This window comes from Homalodisca vitripennis, chromosome 4 (genome assembly GCF_021130785.1).
Source record: "Homalodisca vitripennis isolate AUS2020 chromosome 4, UT_GWSS_2.1, whole genome shotgun sequence".
Classification (NCBI taxonomy): domain Eukaryota; kingdom Metazoa; phylum Arthropoda; class Insecta; order Hemiptera; family Cicadellidae; genus Homalodisca; species Homalodisca vitripennis.
In genome coordinates, this window is record NC_060210.1 from 87532020 (window position 1) to 87551516 (window position 19497).

General features: G+C 33.4%; 1 protein-coding gene across 8 annotated transcripts in view; it reads right to left on the bottom strand.

Annotated features, from left to right (window-relative positions):
• The window catches only part of LOC124359707 (protein phosphatase PP2A 55 kDa regulatory subunit), a 144191-nt gene that overhangs the window by 16848 nt on the left and 107846 nt on the right, over positions 1–19497 (bottom strand). For 6 of the 8 annotated variants that reach the window (XM_046812664.1, XM_046812665.1, XM_046812663.1 and 3 more), the window contains 3 exons: positions 13280–13375; positions 2699–2796; positions 2049–2214 (listed from right to left, as the gene is read on the bottom strand). In XM_046812664.1, coding sequence (XP_046668620.1) covers positions 2049–2214; positions 2699–2796; positions 13280–13375 — 360 coding nt within the window. The remainder of the gene's footprint in view (positions 1–2048; positions 2215–2698; positions 2797–13279; positions 13376–19497) is intronic. The other 2 variants (XM_046812662.1, XM_046812668.1) reach the window with 1 other exon arrangement.

Genomic DNA, 19497 nt, shown 5'->3' on the forward strand with positions numbered 1-19497 from the left:
TGACGCTAGCATTGCCTGTGTTGTTTCTGTGGCAGTTCATAATGTTTAAAAAAATTGAAAACGCCGCCAGTTGTGAAGTGAGGGCTGTAATAAAATTTCTCAACTCAAGAAACATTCGACCTTGTGATATTCATCGCCAATTAAAGGAAGTGTATGGAGACAATGTGATGGAAGAGTCATCTGTTCGGCGCTGGTGTCGTAATTTCAACTTGGGGAGGGGGAACACACACGACGATGAGCGTTCAGGGAGACCATCTGTCATTACAGATCAACTGCTGAGGTCAGTAGACGAATTCGTGAGGAACGATCGGCGCGTCACAATTGATGACATCTGTGAACATTTCCCTAATGTTTCTCGAACAATTGTTCATGAAATTGTCAAAGACCATCTGCATTATTCAAACATTTGTGCAAGGTGGGTCCCTCGCATGCTTACAGATGAGCACAAAACCAAGGCCTCATGCGGCGGGGATAACACAACAGCTTCTGCAGCAATTCAATTGGGAAATTTTCGACCATCCACCATATAGCCCGGACTTGGCCCCTTCAGATTTTCATCTCTTTACAAAACTTAAAGAGTTTTTGGCGGGAAAAAGGATTTGACAGTGATGAAGAACTTAAAGAAGGCGTGACTACGTATTTCAATCGGCTGGCGGCGGAGGAATATGACGCTGAAATACAAAAACTCGTCACACGTTATGACAAATGCTTAAATTTGCTTGGAGATTATGTGGAGAAGTAGTTTAAGGTATGCTCGTTTCAATAAAAATGTTTATATTTGTTAATATTTACTTCTGTGTCTTTATTTCACAAACGGGTACTACTTTCCGGATGGCCCTCGTATACACCAATCGCCATTGCTAATTCCAACAAATACATAATTAAATTTGTATATTTTCCAAAAAATTTCAGAAATAAATAAAATAAAAATGTGTCTTTAAATATTTAAATTTATTATTACTCAAATGTATATCTTATACATTTTATAAAAATATTTACATATTAATAAAACACTATGCAAATCATTTGCCATTTTAGTAACATAACAAGATCAATTAATTGTACTGTGTAATAAAACTATTTAAAAATGTTATTTTTCTAATTTACATCAGTTTAATCCGAAAGAAGAATCAATCATATAAAATAACACGAACAATCAAAGAACTGTTTAGAATACAGTCTCAGAATAGCGCACCCAACAAATAGCTTTGTTTACACTTATTCATTTACTGGGCCTACAGATGAGTAAATGAGTTGTTAGTAACAATGCAATGTTAGAACCAAACAACACATTAGTCCACCAGAACTCACATTCCGTCAAGTTCAAGTTACTGTCACACCACGGCTCTACTGTTGGTTCAATTCAATGAGCAACAGGCTATAAAGTGGTGTTATATATCTATAAAAACATTACTCACTGAGACTGCCACAACATTTTACAAAACCTATGTCTGACAAATAAAATAAACTCATGAAAGATTGCACATACTGCTCAGTACAACTTAAGAAAAGTATTGTTTTAGTTACAATCTTGAAATTTTGGATCAAACAAAAAGTAGAAAATCTATGCCAAACATTCTTTGGCAATTGAATATTTTTCATATAGCTGTTACAAATATTAGCAATGATATAGGAGACACAAATGTTATGGCAGCAGTACCGTTAATTGATCATCATGCATAACACATCACAACTACTTTTTTTGCACTTTGGCACAAATTATGCATGTTTTCAAGACTGCCTATAAATAGTTGATTACAGATGCACTATGGATTAAGTACATTCATATATCAAATGCGATAAGATCTCAATAAATGCACTTTAAATAAAAACAAGCTAAACTAATTCTAATATTACTTTCCAAGAAGATTATTTGTTAGTTGTATGAACTGAATAAAAATAGGTTAGTAAAAACTAACAAACTTATGAACAGCACACACTTTACTTTCGCACCACGGCTCTACTGCAGACTCAATAAAATGAGCCACAGGCTATAATGTGGTGCCTGGTCTCTACTGGAGATTAAGTAATTCGTAAGACAGACGTACCATTAGTTGAAAGTAGAAAGTGAGCTTGGTTTTTACGCTTCAACCATCTAATCTTGTTAATCTTTTCTTCTATCTCCAAACTTTTAAGGTAGTCAAACTCAGGTTCATGACTCTGGAACGTGGAGTATACGTTGTATTCTCCCCGTCTTGGAATGCAATTTTTACTCTGAAACATTGCATTTACAAGTATATTCAATATTTTTACCTCTATTATGCATCTTGTTTGTAAATGTCATTGTTTTCTCAAATTGCAAAGGATAAATCAAATGTAATAGTTTCTATATTTCTAATCTTAGAAGATAATAAAGAAAAAAGCTGTTAAAATTAATTAATTTGTTCAGTCTGGATTGTTTAGATATTTGGGTAACTCTACAATGCAATAAGATAATGAACATTAAATAACTTGAAAAGTATAAAATTATAATATCCATCTCCATTGTTCTTTTAATTCATCATTAAAAGACTAGCATATTAAGAAATAATTATTCTGAAATACTCTAAGACAGAACAATTATTTTTATGCTTTTAATATGTAACCATATAGGGTAAATAACGCTTAATAAAAATAAAACAAGAAAAACACTCTTAATTTACAAATGGTTTTCTACAATATAACTTATTTAAATAATACTTTTTTTAATATGCCTTACAATTGGGTCTCTTTGAAAAATAACAACTCTGCCCCCTTTGTCACCAGTGGCCAACAAGTCTCCATCGTGGTTGAATTCTACACAAGAAATGATGTCCGCTGAAACAAAATTTGAATAAGTATTACTATTGAATATATTATTATTCTGCTGTCTCCTGAAAAAATAGATCGTACCCTAATAAGAACATTACTCTAAAATAGAACTGCTCAAACAGAAGTAGCTCTTTAGTGTAAAAACATTTTCGGCATAGTGCATTAGTTTATGCAGAACAACTTTATAGAGAAAATAGAAATATTCTGAAAATATTCTGAAATGAAAACATTGTTCTAATAATACAATTTTTAAAGTGGCCATTTCATACTTTTTCTATAGTACTGCAGTTTTTATTTAGTGATTTTGGAAACGTGACAAACATAATGCTTTATAATTTTTCTTCATATTATATCTAATACAAATTTTAGGTTAATGATTAATAATAAATTTTAGGTTATATTTTAACTGTATGGAATGTTCCAAACAAGTAGGCTACAATAACACATATATTTTTTATTAGTATAGTGTCTTTAGCATTTTTTAAAGATAATCCTGCAAATTTTACAAAATTGCCTGAATCATGAACAGTTGTAAAGTGAGCCACTGGATGTTTAAAAAACTAGTCAGCAAATAAAGATTGTTTTAACTACAATTTGCTCGGGTATTAAAGTTCTAATTTATTTTAAAACAAGGTACAACTAAACAACCACATTTAATTTTACAGTGTTTGCACTAACAGTTAATCCACAAAGAGAAAACTAAATTACCATTGGTATCATAACCGAAGTTTTAAAAGTAGTTAATATGTCACATTAACCCTCTCCCACATGCAAGAATAGAATTGACTTCCAGATGGTTCAGTGCCACTGCAAAAAGCTCAACTCGATTTGACTTGCTCAGCTTTGAGATTTTCTTTTGACAAGTATTTCAATCTATAGACAATACTCTAAACTATTACAATTGTTCCGTTGTACTATCTTTCTCAACAATATTTGTTTTTTTTTAAATATTTTGTTAGTTAAGTTGAAAACAAGGCTGGGTTGAGTCCTCCGCTTTATGACAATGAAATCAATTTTTAAATTTGTTGTGATTTGAGTAATGTAATATTTGTGTTGATCATTATTTCTGGCAAGGCAATAAGAAGCTACTGGACCTGCTATCAGTGCTCTATTACATTATACAAACACCAGTGCTTTTTTACATGTCATCATAAAAAATGAACGGATATTACTCAAAAACAAGCTAGTTTATTTTAAACCTTATTTAAAACAATTTATACTGTTAGGACTGATAAAATAATAACAAAATAATAAAACAATGGCACACCCTGTTGCATCAATGCAACAAATTAATAGGGGATGGATTGCTGGAATTAATATGAGCAGTTGAGGATTATTTACTGCACTCCAATTAATATTTTAATTATCCTTAATATTAAAATTACAGTCTGGCCAAATTAGAAAAAATTTATTGAAGACTGTGGATTGTTATATTAATTTTGGATTTTTCAAAATTAAACAACTAATAATAATTGACAGGTAAAAAAAAACAAAATTTATGAACACAAACATTAGCTGTGAAATATAATTTAACTAATACTTTTACAACTTAACACAAATCTGTCAGTGAACAAAACAAGCAACAAGTCACATGTGTTGCAACCATCGGATTGTACATTCCAGGTACCATAGAAAGCCACATTCATCTGGCTCTTGGCCAAGTAGGCTAGCCCAGTTGTAGGCCATTATACCAGCTGGTCACCTATATTGTGTAATATTTAAACATTTCTCCCATTAAAACAATATCAACAAGCTAACAAACTTTTCATTGACAAATATTATTATTTTCAACATTAAAAATTATTCTGTCATTCTTTAAGTTTTATATAGGGTTGCTTTAGAATTATTAATGGGCTTTTTGCTACAAAATATTAAGATTACAATTCAAACTTGTTAATAATTGCAAAGCTAATAATGTATTAAAATAGTATTAAGTAATCATGATGAAATATTAGGATTCAATTTAACTTAGAATTATCACAAATCTGAAATTTCTAAGGGCCATTAGTTCTGATCCATAAGCGTAACATGTCTTACTAATGCAATAAAAAATATTGTCAATATTATAATACGTTCAAATTTGGTCCAATGTATAGTGGTGTAATGAGTGTTGTGTACAAGTACTACAGTTTTTCTAAAGATCCCCAACAGAGCCAGGTCCAGGCAATCTCTCTCAAACACTAAGCATCTCACTTAGTAGACGTCTACTACCACATTAAAATATATATTACCTCGGAAACAATATTTTACTGTTTAGCAGTAAAAATACATGTCACCCATGTATTCGAGTACAAGAAAAACATTTTGTGTGGTAAATGTTTAAAGTGAGATGTTTGGTGTGTGAGAGAGGTTGCCGGGACCAGGTGATTTTCTTTAGAAAAAAAAAAACAAACTATAAGGTAATAGATATTTTAATACAATTTTCATCATTTAAAAATTAGTTTCATAATTGTTTCAACTCTTTTGTTCTCAAAAGCGAAATCAAAGATCAGCTCAAATATGCCATCTGAAAGAGTGAGAATTGTCTCAGACAAACAAGGCTAATGTAATGAATTAGCCCAGTTTACTGGAAATTTTAGCCATAATGACACTGCATTAGGTCTAGTAATTTAAGACAAGGCAAAGATTCAATTAAACTAAGTTACAGCTGAAGAATTTGAGGATTTTTTAAGTCTCAGTGGTTAGTTTTGAGGTGAATGTCCATGATACCTAGAACTGAATCAATCTTGTTGAACAGATGATTATGTATATACAGTGATGAAAGTATAGGTTCAGGTAAATGCCCAATGGATGTGAACGAGCTAGTTAGGACAAAGAACTTGTGGGTGGGTGCAAAATCAACTGGACTAAAGGAAACAAGAAATAGTTATGCAACAGTAAGATCCATAGCTTCAATCAGAATCTTTTAGATTTAATGACATATTCCAATATTTCTTATCATATTTGGGCCACAAGAAGCTAGAACACAATGAAAGAACATATAAAACATGTGACCTTAATTTCAGATACCTGTTTTGTGTAGTATAAATTATCTATCGAACATGTTTAGTAATATCCTAATTATCATGTCAAATTCTTAAAATAACCTTTATCAAATAATAGTCTGTGACTTGATATAATTACAGTTAAGTTAATAGGATTTAAACATTGTTATTCAATGTAACTGGAACTTAATAGGCATTTCATTTTAATAGGATACTGAGATTCAATAATACAATCATGTTAATCAAATAACCAATAATAAAATATTATCACAAAAGAAATACTCAATACATTGTTTGTTGTTTCAAAATATTAGATTCAGTTTTTCAACTAAATCTATTATCAATCTAACCCTCTTTATATAATTATCCTTCTGTAAGTGACCAACAAGAATTGAATAAAACCTTGAGAGGCAATTCAAGAAGACTCAATGTTGAGATTATCATACACATCTTTCCTGTCCACAAGATGAAACACCAACTGGGAGAGTACCCACAGTGTGTGACCAGCAAGAAGTGAGTGAAATCTGTTGGTTTTGACTTGAGAGTCGATTCTACAAGACTCAATGTTGAGATTATTAAACACAACTTTCCTGTCCACAAGATGAAACATTGATCATGGCACAGTGCCCACAGCGCAAGTGACTGGCAAGAAGTGAGTAAAATCTATTGGTTTTGACTTGGGAGTCAATTCTACAAGACTCAATGTTGAGATTATTAAACACAACTTTCCTGTCCACAAGATGAAACACCAACTGGGAGAGTACCCACAGTGTGTGACCAGCAAGAAGTGAGTGAAATCTGTTGGTTTTGACTTGAGAGTCAATTCTACAAGACTCAATGTTGAGATTATTAAACACAACTTTCCTGTCCACAAGATGAAACATTGATCATGGCACAGTGCCCATAACATTTGTGCCAACTCAAGCGAATGAGCCAGAACATGGCTCAGTCCTCAAACATCTTGTCTAAGATCAGTCCTCAATTCCTACAAATGGCTGGCTCCAACCATACACCAATTTTGTAGAGTTCTTTTCCAGATAATTTTTATACTCTGGCTTAAAAGTTAAATGATTACAATCATCTGAAAATTACACCAAAATAAGTACAACTTTACTTGCCTGTGGTCATAAAGACATTCCACACAACTGTAATTTATTTAATAGTTGGCTTAAGGTAAATTCTTTATATTATGTATCATCCCCTCTTAACTTGAGTATGGGAAAAGAACAATTATGGGGCATTTCATTCTAATTAACAGCAAACTGACATGATTTACACTACCACTTGACAGACAGACATACAAGATAATTTGACATACTATATTTTATTGCTTATCATATATTTAACTAAACTATTCAAAACATTTACAATCGGTAAAAATATTATTTCTAAATCACTTTCGATCACAAATTTTTACAATACAACTCAAGTGATTTACTGTAAAAGAGAGAGAGGACATATTATGATAAAATGTAAACAGATCTATTGTGTAACCTTGCTACTTATCTAATCTCAGGGGATAAAATACAGCAAGAGTGCTACCGAGATTTTAGCTAAAATTATACTTTTTGTCTGAATTACAAGTTAACCATTAGTAAAAGCCATTTAAGTTATCTTTCCTAGATGAAAATCAAAACTAAATTAAAAATTGTGAAGTAAAACAAATTTAGTGTGAATGTTAATCTAACCGAATAAACAAAAAAATTTATTGTATTGTTTTGAGTAAAACAAATTTAATTTCCTAGCTAGAAATTATTCCAAGTTAAAATCGTTCAATGATTTCAATTCATGTAAGGTGCCTACACTATATTACTGTCAAAGATACAACAATTTACCAGAATGTAATTATAATTTTATCTGCCTGGCTCAACAGTGAAGGTCACAGTGAATGTATATGAAATAAGTCAATATGCACTCTATACAGTGTGAGTTAAAAGTATGGGACACTGTGTTTAGTTTTTGTTGGAAAAAGATGGAGGGATGGAACTCGTGTCATCTTTCTAGGAATAGAAGATCACTTTTTAGTTGTTGTTACAACTTTTCCCATTTCTCAAAAATGGGATTGGGGGGGGGTGACTCCAAATTTGTAAGGACACATTAAGTGACACTTCATTTGAAAGATCTTGATAAAAAGAAGAAGAGCAGTGGAAACTAAAGCTATCTATCTCAACCCAGTAAAACATGGCAGCTCATTGAAATATATTAAAAATTAATTGAGGAAAGACATGAACATTTACATTAAGAAGGCAAATAGCTTCAATAGACAACCACTTGCCTTACAAACTCAAACCTGTTTTACAGTTATTACCTGCTTCAGAGCAGACCTTCCTTATATATAATCAGTTACGAGGTCCAGTATCATGTTCAGTTTCTGGTTGGAATCAACAAAATTACGATGTGTTTTTGTGATACTTTAGGTTTAAATGGAGTTTTTAAGTGAACAAGAGCGTATTAAGATCCTTATGCAAGGCTACGGAGACCGGGTGAGATCTTATGATGAAGTAAGGAATTTATTTAATGACACTTATCCCAATCGAAACCCTGTACCTAAATCAGGAGTTAACTTTTCCAATGTTTCCAGAAAACAGGCAGCATAAAAGACCACCCCAAACCTGGGTGGTAAAAAATCAGCTGCAAACAAAGCATTATCACTTAACGTTTTACAGTCTACTATAGAAGATCCTAATACCCCAACACGAAATGTTTCTCAAATAGTAGGTATATCTCAAACATCAATTTGTAAAGTTTTACATGACAGTGGTTATAAAGCATGACAAAATTCATTTAGTTCATGAGCTAAGTGAGGACAATTTTGATTGTCGAGTTTTTTGTGTGAAATAATAATGTGGAACATTGATAATAATGCAATTAGATTAAACAGCATTGCTTTTTGAGATGAAGCAATTTTTATGTTAAATGGTAACATTATCAGAAACAATGTTCGTTATTAGGTTGATGTTAACCCTTATTCAATGAGAGAGCAACAAACACAGCATCCCGAAAAATTAAACGTTTGGCTTGGCAATGTGAGAGATCAGTTTGTTAGACCCTTTTTTATTGATGGAAACCTTAACGCTGAGGTATATCAGAAAATAGTACAAAATCGGGTTTATCCAACTATCCAAGTAGCAATCAACATGTAATGAAGTTTAGTTTCAGCAGAATGAAGCACCTCCACACTATGGCCTACATATCTGTGAATTGCCATACTTTTAACTTTCACTGTACATAATTATATGCAATGAAAGATGCTACAAAGTTATTTTTTCACACACCTGACTGTCACAGAGAATCTTAGCGAATTGTTACACCACACTGATTATATGTTCCGTATGAATTTTTCATATAAAATAAAGATGATTTTAACTAAAAACAAACCAATACAAGATTATTTAAGGTCTTTATGAGAAATAACGAGGCATTTCAAGACTTCACAGTATTTCTTTAGGAAGTTACTTAGAATTTAGCTGCTCTTTAGCCTTTTTATCCCCAAAATCAATAGAAGAGTTCTTTGGACTAAGAGGAACATGTGTGCCAAATTTCAAGCCTCTAGAACCTTTTTATCAAGAGTTATCATACAGCCAAACAAATAACAACATGATTTTTAGAAGAATTTGTCGAGTTCTTAATAATAATTGCAATAATTTGTTTAATAAGTAAATTTTTGCGTATTTTTTAATGTTTTTAAAAGATAATAAATTGTGTACATATGTTTGGATATTACATAATACACATACTTAATACACTAATTAATATACATGTAATTCTAAAATTTTTGGGTTCTTCATTAAAACAAAAAAAATTAAATGATTATAGTTAAGTAGTTTTTAGTTTAAAATTATTAATCTTACAATGACAACTTTTCCACAAGACAGTATTTCCAGAAGTCTGCGCCTACCAAAGTATAAAATTTTAACACGTTCGCTACCGAGCGGCGCATATATGCGCCGCCGGGTTATTACGAGAGACCGACGTCAGAAATACGATCTTTACACACAGACCAAGTTAATATTGGTGTGCCCTTCATCACAGACCGATGGTAAGATTTTGTTTAAATAGGTTATTATACTTTGTAATAACCCTAATTATATATATTTATTTGATGTATATTTCTGTTTTTGCGGTTTTTAGCATTATTTTATTACGGCGCATATATGAGCCGGTCGGTCTATAGCATCAAAATGGTATCATAGACCGAGTGTCCCAAAAATGAGCCACTATTTATTTGTTGAAATACTTTAGATTCAAGGATAATTTTTTAACAAAAAAACACACCTATTCCATGAACAAGTTTATTTTACATATTTTATAAGACATATAAATCAAACTTTTACATTACAAAGATTACAAATAAATTCAAACAAAAGTGTACTTGAGATAAATTGGATGTTTGGGCCTACTTCTCATGCCATAGATTGAAACAAGTTGGCATGCAAAGGCCAAATGGTTTGTCTTTAGAGTCCTTGCAAATAGAGCAGGCATAAAAGGTTTGCTTCCTTGTATTGTGTGCTTCTCGGCAGACATGGCACCTCAGTCGCTTTTCCAGCTTGACAGGAGCATGAGTCGTCTGTGAAGAGCGGATGGGGCGAGGTTTCCGTGGAATGGGTTCTACATGAATGTATTGTTTTATAATAATGTCTCTGAAATTCAGATAGGTTGTCTTCGTTGTCAATTTGGAAAAAAATAAATGTGCTGTTCCACAGTGATACATCTAGCAGGTGGAAAAAATATTTTTATGTACCACCGAAGAGACTTTCTAGGAGTGGAATAATAAGAGATCATTTGATCACTGCGATCAATCCCACTCATACCCTTGTTGTAGCGAACAACCATGCTGGGCTTTTGGGATCACTTCTCCCCTTTTTTGTTCTTGTTTCCTCCATCTCGGGGCCATTTGAAGTTGAAATAGTCAAAACATTTCTTTTATCTCGCCATTTCATGACGGTAACGTCACCTCTTTGACGGCTCACCACACTCCCCCCTTTTTCAGTTTTGTTTGCACCACAACTTGCGGATTCCCAACTCTATTTGACTGTAGAGTACCACACATGTTAGTCTGGTTGGTCATGAGGTACTCGGCCAGGTCCACGCTGTTGTAGAAATTGTCGAGAAAGATTATGTGGCCTTTGCCGAGGTAGTTCTGCATTAACTTTCTCACAACTTCAAAGGCGTGGCCCTTTTCTTTGTCAATAAGTGTCCCCTTTCCTAAGTAGATGATGATATTTAAAATGAATCCATCAGATGTTGTCAGTTCGTACAGTTTTATACCGTACTTGTGTGATTTGTTTTTTTATATACTGCCGAAACGACAGTCGGCCTCTGAAGAGGACCATAGCCTCATCTAGAGAAAGTGACTTCCCAGGGCTGTAAACCCTAACAGAGTTTGCTAAGATATCATTGAGGACATTCTCAATTTTATGCATCCTATTGTCTGTGGAGTCTATGTTTGGATCATAAAAACACAAACATCTTAAAATACATTCAAAACGATTGCGGGACATGGTCCGGCCAAAGATAGGATGCTCATATAAGCCGTCCTTGGACCAATAGTGTTTTATAGATGGAAGGTTTACATTACCCATCAACATACACAAACCTAAAAATTTTTTCAATTCTTCAACAGAAACATTTTCCCCAAAAGTTTAGATGAGCATGTTTGGAAAGAGGTGTCCCTCGCATGATTCCAGCTCTGGTGTTTGTCCATGTGACAATTTTTTTCTAACAGGGCGGTGTCAAAAATATTGCCAAACACTTCAACTGGATCAGTTGTTTGTATATTCACTTTTTCTTCACCCACAAAATCATGAATTAGTGGACTTTGTTCGTGTCAGTCCAACAACCATTAATACTGATATGATCATCATTGTGGACTTCATTGGCAACGAACTGTACATTAACATCATCGGTAAAATTATTTTGATTCTGCACATATTCATGTGCCTCTACTTCAGTAACAACTTCATTGCGGTCTACTTCACTACTAGAATCATCACTACTGTTAGAGGTTGGAATGTACTCACTGTTACCATCTGATGAAAATAAAGAAACTTATTTCAGTGTCACTGTCACTATCAATTAACTCACGGTCAATCTCACTGTTGGTACACACACGCCTTCGTTTTTCTATTTGGCTCCATGTTCATAAAAAATCAGATAGAAGCTTATACAGTACGTAAACTTACTCACAGAACGTAACCCTCATTCACTGAACATAACCTCAAAACTTAGTGAACCACGTGCTCTGCTGCAGTGGCGCGGCGGACGAGCATTTCACAAACTAATACTGTTGAGACCAGTGAAATATATACCGTAAATACAGGTCATTGACTTTGACTTATCCAGAGACCAACCGTCCCATATTTGCGCCAGACACCCCCAGAGACCGATACGAAAAATATTAAACCGTTTAAAATAGACCAGTGATTTGTCAGGATATTATTAGTAACAATAGAACACTGTCCCAAATATGCGCCGTCGGTCTGTATCAGCGGGCCCGAGCGGGCTCATATGTGGGACGCTGGTCCAGGAGTAAAAAACCGTACGGCGCATATATGGGACAGGCTGGTCTATATATATGTTTTTTATTTAACATATCGGTAGCGAACGTGTTAATGATAAGTGTATGCCTACAAATCATTAATAGTCTCCCCTCCCACGGCTGCAAGAACATGAACTGTACTATAAAGTGCAATCTGGAACCTGAGTAATTATCACAAGTGCTGCCAGGTAATGAAGAAGTATACTCTGACTTGGTAAAAAACAACATTTAAATCTAAATAAATCCCTATTTGTTAATATATCATTTCAAAATAGACTTGTTGTAGCCTTCACTAATTCTAACATAACGAAGAGCATTTCTCTTATAAATCACAAAACTTACACCAAAGATAATGAGCAGTAAATAAAAATTAGCGGACTCTATTAATTTAAATAACTAACTTTGAACAAAAATGGCCAGCAATGTTCCGTAGGAACGCTGATGGGGAAGTTGAAGTAACAATTTATGTTGGGGAGTAGGATGTGCCAATCTGCTACTACTGTCACATATATCTTCATTGACTGTCATGTCACTGAACACTACTGTACATAGGCTACCACTTTCACAACACGTACAGATCCTTTCTTGTCAGTGCAATTTAATTAAAACATTGCAATCTGTGTTTACTTATTTTAAAGTTATGAAATACAAATATATACAATTTGTTTTAATAAATATTAATTTTTTTAAATATTATAGTTGATAACAAAATTGAAATAAAATTATAAGTGCATATCTACTATTAATGGGCATCAAATTTAAATTTATTATTTTAAGAATACACTGATAAGAACTAGATTTGGTAACCTATTTACTCGATCTAATTAGTGATTTATAAAATATAACCGTCAATTTATTGATTTACACTATATCACGATTTTATTTGTATTACAATAATAAAAGTATTAAAAACTTTAAAATAAATGCTACTTGCATTTAAATCTAAGTATTAATTGAACTGTAATACCATTTCCAAAATAACTGCCTTCATAAGTCTTGACCTGGTCAGGAATTAATATGTGGGTAATCTCAGGAGCATCAGTAGGAGGGGAGCAAGGATCAGCTGAACAAAAAAGACATGTTGATGTGTTTTTTATCCAATCACAAATAGGTATAATTTAATGTATATAAAATTAGTGAATTTAAACATGAAAGTTTTGTTGTTTTCTAACCACAGTAAATATAATGTCTATAAAAGTGCTTTTAATTCTATTTTATATTGGAAAAATACAGTTAACATGAAAATATATTTATATGATAAAATGTTCAACCCCCAGAAGGCATTTGCCACATTTACAGCATTTTAAAGCTTCAACTCATTTACCATAAAAACACTTCTGTACAGACAATGTCACATATAACACTCAAAATAGATTTGGAGGACATGGCTTTTTTGCATGTTTTAGTTTAGAAATCAGTAAATTATCACTCAACTGAAGAACAAAATGCCCAGTAAAGATGTTAGCTGTTTGAAGGCAGCTAAAATAATTATTGCCAGTATTTTTACTCTATATATGTTTACTTGGGACAAGATGTAGAAACCAAAGACCTATGTGCTGTGTCTGGAATGACAGTGTACCGTTTTACTGGCACATGAGGGGTTAGCTTTGAAATTTAAAACTTTTGTGAAGGTTTAAAAATAAAAGAAAATCTTCTAAAATAAATAAAGTTCAAACTAAACTCTTCTTAAAAATAATTACTGGAATTAAAATTCAAATAAAAACTTCTTGATGACTTTTAAATTCAAACTCGTAATATATTCGTCACTCCAAAAATGTACAAAGTTCTTACAGCTTTTTATTCAATTTTCAAAATTCAAAAACTTTAACACTCTAATCTGATCTGGCAATTCTTCACTTTAATTTATCTTCAAAATTCAATTTTATTTTATTACTAATTTTCTTTACTTTACTTTAAAAATTATTCTTCAGTGTTAGAGAATTAAAAAATTCTTCAGTGTTAGAGATTTAAAAATATTCTTCAGTGTTAGAGATTTAAAAATATTGCTGAAAGCATCTGTAACAACCACAAAACTCTTTTAGTATTTTTACATAAAATTTTATATACATGTGCTCACTGCACCAACAAGTTTTATATTGCACAGATCAAAAGGACAAGTTCCTAAATTCCCATTAAATTTAATTTTTACAATATTTCTTTCCCCAAAATTATTCCAAAATAACTAAGAATATATATTGATTGGACTCCAGTTAAAAAGTTCACTTACCCGCAGGTTCGATGACGATTAGCAAAAAGATTTACTCTAAGCACTTTCAAACTCTACTCGTTACAATCACTTCCGATTAACTGAGACGGAAGGCACGGCACCCCTACCTCACCCCACCTCTCAATTTCGATATCAAACACTGCCATCTGCGATGCGCGCCTCGCTGATAGCAGCCTCTTTTGTACAGTCCAATCCTTATCATTCTTCTGGGCCTACTCCTTCCACCGGTAATCCAGTTACCCCAGAATTATTATTTAATACAATTGGTACAACATGATATACAGGATGGGTAAGGTTGCAGGTAAGAGCCACCTCTTGTCGAGATCCCATAAAGAGGGATAACAGGTACTATCTCAATCATATCACCTTGAAAGAATCGGGGATAGGGAGACTTAATATGTTCCAGCCTCTTCCAGCAGAAAACAATAACCCTTCACATTTAAGCTAGCAACAACCTTTAGAATTATGGGAGCTCCACCTTTTCCTCCTCCAAGTCATCCTCTGCAGTAAACTAGACCTATCCACCAGCCCTTTTAACCCAACATATCAACATTAGCAGTTAGTGATGTGCAGCCGCTTCTGGATATCCACTGGATTACCCAGATTTAAGTAACACTTTAAGTAACATGTCAGTTTTTGTTGTATCTAGTAAAGAGGTGCTACTGTCAGATGAAAACCAGCCACAAGTGGGTTTTATGCTTATGATTACGATCTAATAGGACCAACTCTATTATTGATAATCAAAACTTTTAATATAATTTAAAACTTGCTTCCGAATAGTATTGATGTCATAAAACTAAGTAGCTTCACTACTTTCATACAAACACGCCGACGTCAAGGGTCAGTGTTCCCTATTTATGGACTTAGAATATAATCAATTTCCAACAGAAATACAGCTATAACACGAGACATATCATTGCAAATCTGCTCTTTTGCTTAATTATTTATTAATAATGTAAAGAGATCTGAAGTAACAAATGTAATACCAGTTTTATCGCAAGGAACTAATCTTCTATATTCATGCAAAGTTTAAACAATATATCTCAGGCTAAACACCAGCTTATTTGTCTCAACCCAGGCTTGTAATGTTATGTCTTGTACTATAATAGCATAATAGTACATACAGCACTATATCTCACTTTATTATGGTGCAAAATATACAAAACAACACACATTTCTTTTTAAATCGTACTAAAATTCCTGCACATGTATTAGAAACATTACTATGGCCAACAACACAGTCTGTTTTATAGTAACATTTGTGATTTGTTTACTGTCGTAATACTCTCAAGACATTTTGTAGACAGATAGTACGATTTGTATGGTTTAGTAATGTACAGAATATTCGGAAAAAAGTTTTATATGAGTACCTTTCTGTTTTAAACATTATTAGGCTTTACCAATAAAGACTGGATAACACAAAATAAGTATTTCTTATGATGTGCTTAGGATAACTTTATTCCACCTAACTATTACAATTATGTTATCAAAACTTTTATTACTTATTGGACAATCAGGCAATAAGTCAAAGGCTATCTGGGAAGTAATAAACGGACAACATAAAATACAAGCACCTACAAGCAAACAATTTCAACTTAGCATTAATGGCAAAACGACAGAAAATATTAGAGAAATATCTGACCATCTAAATCTGTTTTTTGCTAATATTGCTGACCAGACAATTAGAAACAACCCTACCTGTGATAGGGAAATTCTTACAATAGCAGAAACCAATCATGATTTTCTACATTTACCTCTCACAAATGAGAAAGAAATCAGTGATATCATAAACACATTAAAACCTAAAACATCCTCTGGTATTGATGATATACCAGCGAAACTGTTAAAACACTGCAGTACTGAATTAATTAATACCACCCCTGACACATGTTGTAAATGTGTCCCTGACACAAGGACTTTTCCCTTCAGCACTTAAGCAAGCTAAGGTCTACCCTAAGCTAAAGAAAGGAAGTGCACTGGAAGCCAGTAACTACAGGCCTATCTCCTTGCTCCCAACATTCTCCAAGGTAATGGAGAAAGTGGTTCTCAGAAGACTCATGAATCACTGTGAGACTAACCACCTCTTGACAGGTAAACAGCATGGATCTCTTAAAGGCCGCTCTACAACATCAGCCATCATTGCTCTAGCTGAATTCATTGTTAAAAACTTGGAATCAGGAAAGTTGGTTACAGGCATTATGTTGGACTTTAGTAAGGCTTTTGACTGCCTGGGCCACAGTCTGATCCTTGGCAAGCTTGGAAGTTTGGGTGTCGGGGGTACTGCTATGAAGTGGTTCAGAAGTTATATGGAGGGCCGCAGTCAGGTGGTAGAGCTGACAGAAATAAATAGAGGGCTCTCACAGGCTATAAGATCAAACCCTCTTCCCATAAAAAGGGGTGTGCCACAGGGCTCGGTACTGGGGCCAGTGTTGTTCATACTGCTTAAAAACGATATGCTGCAGTACTTGGGAGAACACTGTGAAGCTGTAATGTATGCGGATGACACGACGCTGTTACTTGCTGAACACTCACCAGATGAACTCGCCGTACAGTCATATATTGCTCTGGAAATGGCTTACCAATACTGCCATGAGAACGATCTTGCCGTGAATGTTTCCAAAACCAAGCAGCTGGCTTTCGGGAGAAGAGGGGTCTTGGTTCAAACTGTGCCTGGTGTGTCTTAGGAAGAATACTCCAACCAAATCTCTTGGTCTCGGCATATAGATGCCTTAACAGCTAAACTCAGCTCCTGTATATATGTTCTAAAGCGCATCAGACAATCAGGTAGTCTAGAGACTGCTATGATCGCCTATTATGCGCTCTTTCAGTCACACCTGCAATATGGGCTGGCTGTTTGGGGAGCATCAACAGCAACAAACACAAAACGTATCTTAGTATTGCAGAAAAGAGCAGTGAGAATACTGGCCGGTATAAACTCTACAGACTCATGCAAAGAAGTGTTTGCGACATTAAAAATAATGACTGTCATCTCCCTTTATATAAAAGAAGTAGTGTTGTATGTTGATGCAGGAACCCTCCCACAAGGCTCAAATATCCACAGCTACAACACCAGATTATGCCACACACTACACAATGCCTCGCCATCACCTCACACTGTACGAGAAGACACCAGCGTATATGGGAAGAAAACTCCACAACCTCCTGCCAAATGAGCTCAGGACCCTAACAGGAACAAGACTGAAGACTGCTCTGACAGCATGGCTGATCGACAAACCTTTTTATACGCTGGAAGAGTTCCTGCAATGGAAGAACGGAAAACTGTCCATTCTCTTCTTCTTTTCATTTTTAAAATGTTTGACGCCATTGTATTTCTTGACGAAACTGCAAATAAAGAAAATTTCTATGTCTATTACAATATAATCGCTATAATTTGTAGGTAATATCAAGAATGACACTTCACACTGCGGCAAATATTGAAATATTTTTTTTTTACTTCAGTTATGATTGTATCTGTTAATGGTTTCTACTGTAATTAAGAGGGAACGCAAGTTAACTGCCAGCTGCACATCTGAGGCTCTGATTTTAACATGTGACTGAGTTATGAATATGAATTCAAATCTGCAAACCGGCTATCTACAATTATTATACAACTACAAATATTTTTTTTTTTTTTGAAAAGTTTCACTATAGTAGCTTAGATTTGTGACTTAATGCTATTGAATTGTTAAAAATATGATTATCTGTCAATAAAATTGTTTATAATCTCATATTCAGTATAGATTTTCCTATGAGGAACGCTATATTGAATGTAAACTGTAAATTATTAGTACTAAGACGATCATATTTATAACAATGCACTAGCATTGATGCACAAAAATATTATCTTTCACAGTTAAACATTTATGGATTTGAGAAGAGTTCCTATTTAGAGGCAATGATATACTCGTAATTATTATGAAATCGCTATGAAAAATTGATTATTTAGTTTAATTATTACAAATTTTATTAATATTTGTGTATGTTATATAACAAAATGCAGAAGATTAATTTTAGAATTAAACCTTTTTAATAATAGTCCTAACATAAATTTTCATCCAATAACAAATCTTATAAATGTGTGCACTGAAATGTTTGCCAACCAAATAGTAACAAAATTATGTTTATTTTATATACTGAAAGTTCCATAGTTTCAGTGGATAAAGTTTCCATTATCCAATTGACTTTTATTGTTTCAAATCAGGAATGTAACAAACCTACTCATTGAATATATTGCTTGCCACAAGTATTGTTAACTGATCCAATTTGTTACCTTTTAAATGTTATTACAGTATTGTAAGTGGAAATGAGGAAGTTTACTCACGCAATTGATAATCCCACACAAAATCACACCGTCTAACATGACTCGTCATTGAGTACACCGGTGACAGTGACATTTTATAAATAAAACTTTTGGAGGCCAGAGCAATGTAGGCGTGGACATTTGGAGCTGACTGTGCCAAATTTAGATGTGTTTATGGTTGCCCAAGTAATTCCTTACATCTCATTGCAATTGAAAGATACAATTTAACATTATTGAAAACAGGGATTCACCTTCACAACGGATCACCTACAAATTTTGTTGTACTTCCTTGTTTCAAACATTGCATTATTGCATTATTTATTATATTAGGGCTGGTTTGAGACAATTTTAGTTCTGAAGTGTCTTAAACATAATTAGAAAAGTAAACTCAAGTTCAAGGTTTTATTTCATTCCAAGGTTTGTAACTAAATCACAAGAGACCAAAAGTTACTCTTTCAACAATAGCTGTTTGAATAAAGTATGTTAAAAAAATATATAATATTTTAGTATATTTCTCATTAATTGAAGAAGCATACAAAAAATTAAGTGTTTTCTTAAAATCTTGACAATAAATTGTATAGCCAACATAAAAAATGAATTCAGATTTGTGTCTTGTGCCTATTTCCCCTTAGATTATTTATTCCAGAATCTGCTTTAT